At 47.8% G+C, this 9,954-nt stretch overlaps 1 protein-coding gene across 3 annotated transcripts in view; it reads left to right on the top strand.

The window, feature by feature from the left end:
* hecw2a (HECT, C2 and WW domain containing E3 ubiquitin protein ligase 2a) overlaps nucleotides 1-9,954 on the top strand; it is a 42,630-nt gene that overhangs the window by 6,318 nt on the left and 26,358 nt on the right. For all 3 annotated transcript variants that reach the window (XM_015039335.1, XM_015039336.1, XM_015039337.1), the window contains exons 2-11: nucleotides 637-1,193; nucleotides 4,778-4,885; nucleotides 4,983-5,077; nucleotides 6,243-6,309; nucleotides 6,812-6,981; nucleotides 7,051-7,190; nucleotides 7,972-8,072; nucleotides 8,151-8,908; nucleotides 9,095-9,434; nucleotides 9,507-9,599. In XM_015039335.1, the coding sequence (XP_014894821.1) occupies nucleotides 815-1,193; nucleotides 4,778-4,885; nucleotides 4,983-5,077; nucleotides 6,243-6,309; nucleotides 6,812-6,981; nucleotides 7,051-7,190; nucleotides 7,972-8,072; nucleotides 8,151-8,908; nucleotides 9,095-9,434; nucleotides 9,507-9,599 (2,251 nt within the window). In that variant the 5' untranslated portion in view covers nucleotides 637-814. The remainder of the gene's footprint in view (nucleotides 1-636; nucleotides 1,194-4,777; nucleotides 4,886-4,982; nucleotides 5,078-6,242; nucleotides 6,310-6,811; nucleotides 6,982-7,050; nucleotides 7,191-7,971; nucleotides 8,073-8,150; nucleotides 8,909-9,094; nucleotides 9,435-9,506; nucleotides 9,600-9,954) is intronic.

Raw genomic sequence — 9,954 nt, 5'->3', positions numbered from 1 at the left:
TTTTCTGGAAATTTGCTCCAGATTTGAGCACAGAAGCTGAATGCCACTTCTCCATGTTTGATTCTTTTTAGCTTAAGCTCAATATTTAGCACTGAGCTAAATACACTGCTCAAAAAAATAAAGGGAACACTCAAATAACACATCCTAGATCTGAATGAATGAAATATTCTCATTGAATACTTTGTTCTGTACAAAGTTGAATGTGCTGACAACAAAATCACACAAAAATCATCAATGAAAATCAAATTTATTTGGAGCCACACACAAAATTAAAGTGAAATGTTGCCTTTATTTTTTTGAGCAGTATATTTAGTTTAGTTTAAAACTAAATATTTAGCATCAAACAAATATTTAGTTAGCAAGCTAAATGTTTAGATGGCTACATACTGGTTTGAACCTAAATATTTAGCTTGCTAGCTATACATTAGCAGTATTTATTAGCTGCAAGCTAAATATTTTGCTTCCAACTAATATTTAGCTAGTTAAATATTAGCTTGAGGTTAAATATTTAGTGTGTTAAGCGACTCGTTGCCAGGCGGCCATGTTGGAGACCAGCAGCAGGACTGTGCTGGACTCAGGCTGCTCTCTGTTTGAATCATTTAATTCTAACTCTGGTTTCCTCTCTGCTCCCCTGAGGTTCCTGAACCTGTGACCCTCCTGTGACCTTTGACCTGTGACCATGGCAGTCTGTGAAGTCATTCGGTTTGGGTCAGACAGTCACAAGTATCCAGATCCGGCAGCAGCGGCGCTTTAAGGTTTGATCCAGACGCTCTTCTTCTTCTTCTGTACGTCTGTGACTGAGCCGCCGCCCAGCATGCGTCCGTCCCTCGCCACTGCGGTCCTCCCACCCAGGACCCGCTCCCACAATCCCCCCAACCTGTCGGTGGGAGGCCGCGAACACCTTTCCGCCCCCCGCCGGCGCAGCCCTCACCTGCGCCACACACTGAGCCCAGAGAACCTGCGGACGCTGGCGGAGCGCGGCGGGGCGGCTGTGGACGCCGCCTCCATCATCGGTGGGCCGGTCGGGCTCACGAGGGCCAACAGCGATACCGACCTGGTGACCTCACAGAGCCGCTCCTCGCTCACGGCGTCCACGCTGGAGTACACGCTGAACCGCGGTCAGAACCTGGTCATCACCTGGGACATCAAGGAGGAGGTGGACGCCACCGACTGGATCGGGCTGTACCACATTGGTGAGTCCAGAGCCGGGACAGGGCCTCCAATTCGGGGGCCCCTCTTCCTGTGGAGAACTTTGCCTCTAGCCACGTTTGAGTCAGGGGTTGGTGGATTCTGGGAGAGGGGGCGGAGCTTAAAAATAATCACTGGTTCTTATTGGCTGAGGTGTATTTTTGAAAAACTGACACAAACGATTAAACTCATAGCATCAGATTGTAGCTGTGGTAACACAACAATCAAACTATGATGATTGTTTGCATTTTACAAAGAAAATTTACCAATAAAATCTTAAATTTAAATGTTAAAAAATATAAATCACTTAGTTTATCTCTGGAGACATGGTTAAAACTAATTTACTTTAACGCTATATGCTATACCATTTTGGTTTAGCGCTTTAGCATTAGCAGAATTACTTTTCATTATTATTGCTCAGGACCGGCCCAGGCCTCCATGGGGCCCTAAGCAAAATGTGGTTTTGGGGCCCTCTAGTTCTGCTAACAGTGTGGACCGGCTGCAGTCAGCAGTCCGATCATTGGGTCATTCACACGCCTGCTATAAGCTGATTGCATCTCTGGCTGTTTACATTATGTACATGTATAATATAGGATACATTTATTGGCCAACTGATTTATCAACCAGTCGATTTCTGGGCACCGATTTCCTTAATTTTGGGGGATCGTGATCTGCTGATACTTACATGTGAAGCTGATCTTTATAACTCAGCGTCTGTCCTCTTCTGCTCTGCAGTGAGAGGTTTGACTGACAGACCAACAGGTCTGAACCTTTACAGTTAACAATATTCACCCACTGTGGAAACTCAGTGGCTTTCTTTCTATATTTAGCAACATTTCAGACAAAAAAATTCATATCAGCCAAAACCAAAATCAGCAGGTCAGGCTTTTTAAATATCGGTAACCAGGGATCGTCCAGAAAACTGCAATCGGAGAATCAACTAATTTAAAGTTTAAACTCACACAAACACAAAGACCCTAGCTTAAATGTCTGGCTGTTGGCTGTTGAACTGGACCGTTCCAGGCCGCTATCAGGCTCATTTCTATTAGCAGCTTAACTAATCTTTACATTACATCACCAAGGCTCATTAAAACAAACCTTTATCTTGGCTTTTTTCTATTCTTCCTCTTTCTTTTCTCCCTCCCTGAATGATAAGTCCTTTTTTGAGACATTGTTTTGCTAACTTACCTTCTGACCGGAGCTTTGGACGTTTGGATGCTCTGCTCATCGCACGGCAGCTCATGATACCGGCAAAGCGTGCGGTACCTACCGCGGCCACCAGGAGGCCCCAAGAGCATTCTTTTTTATCAATAAAATAATCATTTCTACAAATATTATCAAATATATATTATTGTAAAACCAAATCACTTCATAGTGAAATTGTGTGTTTTTGATATTATGACATAAAAATTATTACTAAAAAAAAAAAAATCAGCTCCACTGAGGGGCCCCAGCATTAGCTGCTGAGGCATTAGCAGCTGAAGCATTAGCAGCTGAAGCATTAGCTGCTGAGGCATTAGCTGCCAAGGTGTTAGCTGCTGAAGCGTTAGCTGCTGAAGTGTTAGCTGCTGAAGCATTAGCTGCCGAGGCATTAGGTGCCGAGTTGTTAGCTGCTGAAGCGTTAGCTGCTGAGGCTTTAGCTGCCGAGATGTTAGCTGCTGAAGCGTTAGCTGCTGAGGTGTTAGCTGCCAAGGCATTAGCTGCTGAAGCGTTAGCAGCTGAAGTGTTAGCTGCTGAGGCGTTAGCTGCCAAGGCATTAGCTGCCGAAGCATTAGCTGCTGAGGCATTAGGTGCCGAGTTGTTAGCTACTGAAGCGTTAGCTGCTGAAGTGTTAGCTGCCGAGGTGTTAGCTGCTGAAGCGTTAGCTGCCGAGGTGTTAGCTGCTGAAGCGTTAGCTGCTGAGGCGTTAGCTGCCAAGGCATTAGCTGCTGAAGCGTTAGCTGCTGAGGCGTTAGCCTGGAGGCTGAGTCAACACGCGTTTCAACACACACCCTCATTACAATGACACACAGTCCGTCCCAGCAGCTGCATTGGCTAATCCTGCTTGTAGTCATGAATTTGACGGGGATTCACCGAGCCGACGCTGAAGGAGGCGATTCCACTCGGCGGTTCTGTCCATGCTGCTGAAACCCGATCCAGCGATCAGCATCCAGAACCGGAACCAGCTGAGAGTTCTCCCCATGAGGAAGAGCTGAGTCCAGATGTCCCCTCCTGGACACTTTATACTCCAAACGCCGGGTTGTCTCTGCAGTCAGCACAAGCATTGCTTAGGTTTACAGCTGCAGAAGTATTCACACCCCTAACCCGGTAGAACCAGCAGAACCTGCCTGCTGTGGGTCCGGTCTGCAGGCTGAGAGGAATTTAACTACTGCTATGACAAACCCGTTAAAAATGAAGCTACATTTTCATGTTGTTTTGTGCCAAATCATGAAACAGCAACACACCCGGTCAGTCAGAACACCATGACTGCGACCACAGCAGGTTCTGACGCTCATGTTTCTAAATGATTCGGCTTCTCAGTGAACAGTTTACGACCTGAAAGCTACGTAGCTAAGAACGTAGCTACGGAACAGGAGCAGATCGGATTTATCTGGGTTGAAATATCAGAATTAGTCCAATCAGACTGCTGTGAAAAAGTTGGATTTGAGTTGGATTAGCTGTAAACTTCCACACCACTGATCCCAGTATACACCCAGTAAGCAAGCACTGTCTGAGCAGGAGCTCATCAGAAGTGACGCCCATTTTATTATTATTTCCTTAGAGTTTGGTGTTTATTTATTTGCTGTTTCCTATTAGAGTTTAGATTTATTATTTTGGAGCTCCCCTGCTGTGTTTCTGCTCTTCTATGTTTTAAATTTGTTTTCTTTCTAGATCTTCATCAAGTTTCTCTTAGTTTTAGTTATTTTTATTTAGATATTCCCATTGTGCCTGGATCTTAGTTTTTTGTCCTTCACCTGCTAGTTAACAGTTCTTCATGTTAAAATTTAATTTGCACCAGAAACGGTTTGATCTGGTTTAAGATGCTGCTCTGCTGTGTTTCTGATTTTGCCAAATGTTTGTAGTTTCACTAGAAATGAAGCAGGAAGGAAGGTTGTTTGCTGGAGGCTCATTTTGGACGTTTTCTTTGTTCTGTGAAGCAGAAAATAAACCACAGAAGAAGAGTTTGTGCCAGGCGGGTCGTAAGGTGACTTCATATTGATCAGAAACTGCCAGAACTTAATTACCTGCAGCGGGGTCTCATAGCCGCCTCTTTCCTCGACTAAGCAGACATTCAATAACGACCCTGCGCGCACGCACACACACACACACAGACACACGCACAGCTCCAGGTTTGGCTCCTCATTAATCTGAGTATAAAAGTGCTACGTACAGCGGAATCCCCCATCCGTGTTTTTAACTCCAGGAAGTTCGTCCTTCTGCTCGGCGGTTGCAGGAAGTTATTTCTGGACAGAATTTCACTGATTAAAGGTAAACGTGAGCTTTGGATTGCCGAGTCTGCAGAGAAAATGCGCTGCATGCTGCAGCGCTGCAGGCTGCTGCAGCTGGGCGGCAGATGTCTGAGGGGTAAAAATAACCGCTGTGTTTCCAGATGAGACCAGTCCGTCCAACGTGTGGGACTGCAAGAACCGAGGCGTCAACGGGACCCAGAGGGGCCAGATCGTCTGGAGGCTGGAGCCCGGACCCTACTTCATGGAGCGTGAGTTCGGACCCGGGTCGGTCTGGGTCAGATCCGGTCAGCAGGAAGCTGGGATGTCTGAACTGATGATGATGATGATGTTTGTCCTTCCTCACAGCGGAGACCAGGATCTGCTTCAAGTATTACCATGGAGTGAGCGGAGCTCTGCGGGCGACGACGCCCTGCATCACTGTGAAGAACCCGGCGGTTCTGGTGGGCTCCGACTCGGTTCTGATCCATCACAACCTGCAGGATGAGCCTCACTGGTTACCAGTTCGTGGAGCCAGCAGCTCATACTGGAACATGTTTGAATTCATGAACATCCAGGACTTAAGAATTAACTTTAAGAAAAATGTTCAAATTATAAAACCCATTTCTGTTTAAAATGATTTTTAAACATTTTAGTTTAACCGATAATAACTACAAGAAACTACACGTAGTTTATATCAGTTCTTTAATCAAATCAAAATAATCACTCAGTTTGAACAGACAGAAAGGTCAAAGGTCATCACTGACCCTTCTGAATGACCTCCATCCATCTCCTTCCAGAGGAAGATTATTCCCAAAATATACAGGTATATGGAAAAAAAGGACTTTAAAAAATGTAAAATGTGAATAATTAGAAAGAAAGAAAATTAAAATAGAATTCAACTTTATTGTCATTGCACCGTCAGAAGTACAAAGCAACGAAATGTAGTTTGCATCTATCCAAAAGTGCTATACAGGGTATAAATATGTATTTACAGGTGTACAAAGGTGGTTATAAAAATAATACGTTCAGTATAAATATAATATAAATATAAATATGGGAGCTATATGCACATATACAGATTATGCAGATTATACAGAATATACAGAAATGTTAGGAATGGATTGTATATGTATTAGTAGATTTACAATACAAGTTAGATACTGGCAAATAAGATTTACAGATTATATACAGATTATGTATGAATGTGAGGACAGTCCGTATGTTATTGTTGTCCTTATGGTTTGTGTCAGGAGGCGTTCAGGAGCCTAACAGCTGTAGGAAAGAAGCTGTTCTGATGCCTGGTGGTTCTGGTCCGTAGGCTTCAGTAACTTCTATAACTAATTACATTTAAAAAAGTGAACAAGTACAGGAAACATATATATAAAATAAATACTAAATAAGAAAATGTAAAATAATAACATTAAAATTTAAAAAATAATGAATTAAAAAGGTAAAAACAAATTGAAACAACAAGAAAAAGCTTATTCAGCAGATCCAACCCAGCTCAGAGAAATCCCAGAGCTTTAAATGTTTAGCTTGCTAACTTATTCAGTTTGAAGATAAGTATTAGAGGTCAAAGGTCACGACCCTGAACAGAAGCGGCGTGTGTTTGCTCTGTGTCTGCAGGTGGAGGGTCTGGCAGAGCAGGTCGGCGTTGAACATCCACGGAAACTCATCAGCTTCACTCTAACCGGTGAGGAGAGACGGAACGCAGAAGAGGCTGCACCCTGTCACTCATTCAGTCAGACATGTTGGCAGTTTCACACTAAACATTTAGCTTGGAGCCAAATATTCAGAACCTAAAACTCGCTAGCTGTAAGCTAACTGTTTAGCATTGAGCTAAATAAGCTGCTAAATAGCTCCAGCATAGTTAGCAACTTAAATGTTTAGCTTGCTAACTTATTCAGTTTGAAGATAAGTATTTTGCTTGCAAACTAAACATTTAGTTTGAAACTGTGACATTTATGAGTGAATGAATAATATGGTGAAACTACGACTTTAGATGTTTGGCAGATTATTGCTGCTGGTTGTTGACTGTGTAACTTCGCAGTCGTGCATATTAATCTCTTTATTTAACTCCGTTCATTTCAAGCAGCTCATGTTGGGACAGTTTGGGTTTTATTCTCCTGAAGCTCCACGTTTCTAGAAACCAGGATGTAGACTCTGGCTCATGGTCTGAGGTCGTTTCGTTGCAGATCTGCGCTCCACCGGCTTGAAGAAAGGCATGTTTTTCAATCCGGACCCGTACCTGAAGATGTCCATCCATCCTGGGAAGAGAAACATCTTCCCGGTCTTCAGCCACCACGGACAGGAGCGACGGTCGGCCATTATCGCCAACACCACCAACCCCGTCTGGCACGGCGAGGTGAGTCTCCGCCGCACGCCGCAGCGCCTCCCTCCAGCGCCTCCTCACACCTCCCATTCTTCCTCACAGAAATACACCTTTGTGGCGCTGATGACGGACATCCTGTACATTGAGGTGAAAGACAAGTTTGCTAAAAGTCGTCCAATCATCAAGCGTTTCCTGGGTCAGCTGGCCATTCCTGTGCAGCGGCTCATCGAGAAGATTCCAGGGTAGGACACGCAATCATGGCGGCTCCCTTAAATCTGATGTCTGAACGCCACACACCTCAAATACATACAGCTCAATGTTTAAAGAAATGGAGCTGAAGGTCATAGAGAGTTTAAACTGATTAACTGGTTGGTGGTTCCAGTTTGAACCATTACACTGATTTATCAGTCCAGTGGAAGTCACTGAGTTTCTAAACATCTCCAGATTCTACTCTGATCGGTTCAAATACGGCTAAAGGTCAGGAGGATTGTGGCCTGGACACTGGCAGGAGCCCAGTGAAGCTGTTTTTAGTCAAGCCAGTTTAAAGAGGAAAACTCACCATTATTCATGTTTTTATTTTTGGTCTCTGCTGCTTGAAAAACATCCAGACACTTAAAATGAATCATCCAGACGCATTCTGGAAATAAATCCACGTTTTTTTGGTGTCTGGAAAAGGATCTGCTTCAAAAGCCTTCCGGTTATTACGTCAGAATCAGGTGGAACTGCTCCGTTGCCTAGCAACCCCAGCAGAGCAGGTTTTAATTGTTGAAACTTCTTCTGCTTCTGGGTCGCAGACGGACCGTTGCACAGTTAACATGGACATGAGGGGGCGGAGCCAGCAGCAGCTTATTTGCATTTAAAGGGACAGAGTCAAAAAAACCTGAAACCTGAAAACAGGCGAAACTGAGGAGGAGAAATCTGATTATCTGATAACAGAGTGGGGAGTATGTATATATCTGAGCCTATGTGGATCATGCTTCCTACTTCCTGTTTCTTGTTTTCTACTTCCCGTTTCCTGTGCAGGGTCCAGCCGGTCAGCTTCCCGCTGTGCCGCCGCCTGCCCACCGAACACGTCAGCGGCCAGCTGCAGTTCCGGGTGGAGCTGACGTCCACAGGGCCCGATGGTGAGCCAGGCTCCGCCCCCGTGGCCCTATGACCCCACCCACCTGTCTCTGTCCTCACCAGCCTCTGTCCCGCTGCAGGTGCCTCGCCGGACTCCATCATCGGCCTGTCGCCGCTGAACGGTGCCCCGGGAACGCCGTCAGACGACGAGGACCTGCCCCACCCGTTGCCAGGCGTGGTGTCCGCCGGCCTCTCCCCCACAGGCCCTCAGGGGCCCCACGGCCTGTGGGAAGGCGGGGCCGCCGCCCTGCCGGAGAAGGAGCTGCCCGCCGTGCGTCCGGCGCGCTTTGTGGAGGCGGCGGCGGTTTGTGAGCGCTCCATCCTCCAGCGGTCGCTGAGCGAGGGTCTGGATGCCATTGAGGCCCCCAAGGGGCCCGGTGAGAGGCCCCTCGGCGCCGCCTCACCCAGGCTGTGCTCCAGCTTCCCCACACACACCAGGCTCAGCGACATCCTGCACATCGACTCCGACGAGGACGAGGAGCGCTCTGCCATCAACGAGCTGCCGCCGTCGCCGCTGCTGCTGAACGGAGAGCCTGCTGATGGCGGCGGTGGCCCCGACGATGACGACCTGTTCCTGGAGGAACCGGAGCTGCAGGGGGCAGAGGGAGGGCCTGCGGACGCCCTGGTTGCAGAGCCGGGTCTGGACCTGGACGACGCTTTGGAGCCAGAGGTTTTCCTAGAGGTGGAGGAGGAGCAGACTGTTACCCATGATGCTTTGCCAGAGGGGGCACCAGGCGAAGACCTTACGTCAGAGATGGATTCCTTCTCCATGGCAACGGCACCTCAGACCGCCGGCTCCTCATCAGACAGCGGAGCGGTTACCATGGCTACTGCTGTGGTGAGTTTGGTTCTCCAACAGGAGCTGGGTCTGATGAATCAGTTCCTCTCAGAATCGTTCAGATGTTGCAGCGACAAGCTGATGATGACGTCAAAGGTGTCATCCAATCAGGAGCCAGCATCTGTTCTTAAGGGTCAAACTGGTCCACGTGTGAGCTGGTTCTGACCCAGGTGGTTCTGTGTGCAGGAAGCCGATGATGGAGCGGCGACAGCCATTGATCCGGGGGGAGACGGGGAGGCCGGTCTGCCGCCGACCTCTCGACCTGGGGATGATGATGATGATGAGGAGGAGGAGGAGGCTGGAGGAAGAGAGGCGGCCTCCGAGGCTGAAGCAGATCCTCCAGCCGCCAGCGAGCCACCGCAAGAGGAGGAGGAGGAGAAGGAAGAGGAGGTTGGCGTGAGGAGGCGGAGCCTGCAGGCCACGGGAGGCAGTCATGATGGACAGGAAGTGGCAGAGACCAAGACTCGGGAGGAGGGGGGGTCTGTGGATGCGGAGCACGTTACCACGGAAACAGACAGGGAGGAAGGTATGGCGCCTCCTGCTGGTCTCAGACAGTCATATCTCCCAGAAATAATCCAGTAAACCGGTTTTCCTCCAGACGCTCCCGTTAACGGCCATCCGGTCCGATCGCTGCCTTCGGTGCGCCATGACATCCACCGCTACCAGAGGGTGGACGAGCCGCTGCCCCCCAGTGAGTGTGTGTGTCTGCATGCCAAATCACGCTGCGTCATGCAGCATAATGAAGCACCACGCTGCGTCACGCAGCATAATGAAGCATCACGCTGCATCATGCTGGGTCACGACGCATCAAGCTGCATCATGAAGCATCAAGCTGCATCAGGCATCATGAAGCATCACGCTGCATCAGGCATCATGAAGCATCACGCTGCATCATGCTGGATCATGACGCATCAAGCTGCATCATGCTGCATCATGCTGCATCATGAAGCATTACGCTGCATCATGAAGCATCACGCTGCATCATGCTGGGTCACGACGCATCAAGCTGCATCATGAAGCATCATGAAGCATCAAGCTGCATCATG

Source organism: Poecilia latipinna, unplaced genomic scaffold (genome assembly GCF_001443285.1).
Source record: "Poecilia latipinna isolate Pla-1442-1.1 unplaced genomic scaffold, P_latipinna-1.0 Scaffold467, whole genome shotgun sequence".
Taxonomy (NCBI): domain Eukaryota; kingdom Metazoa; phylum Chordata; class Actinopteri; order Cyprinodontiformes; family Poeciliidae; genus Poecilia; species Poecilia latipinna.
This window is presented reverse-complemented; position numbering and strand designations above follow the sequence as displayed.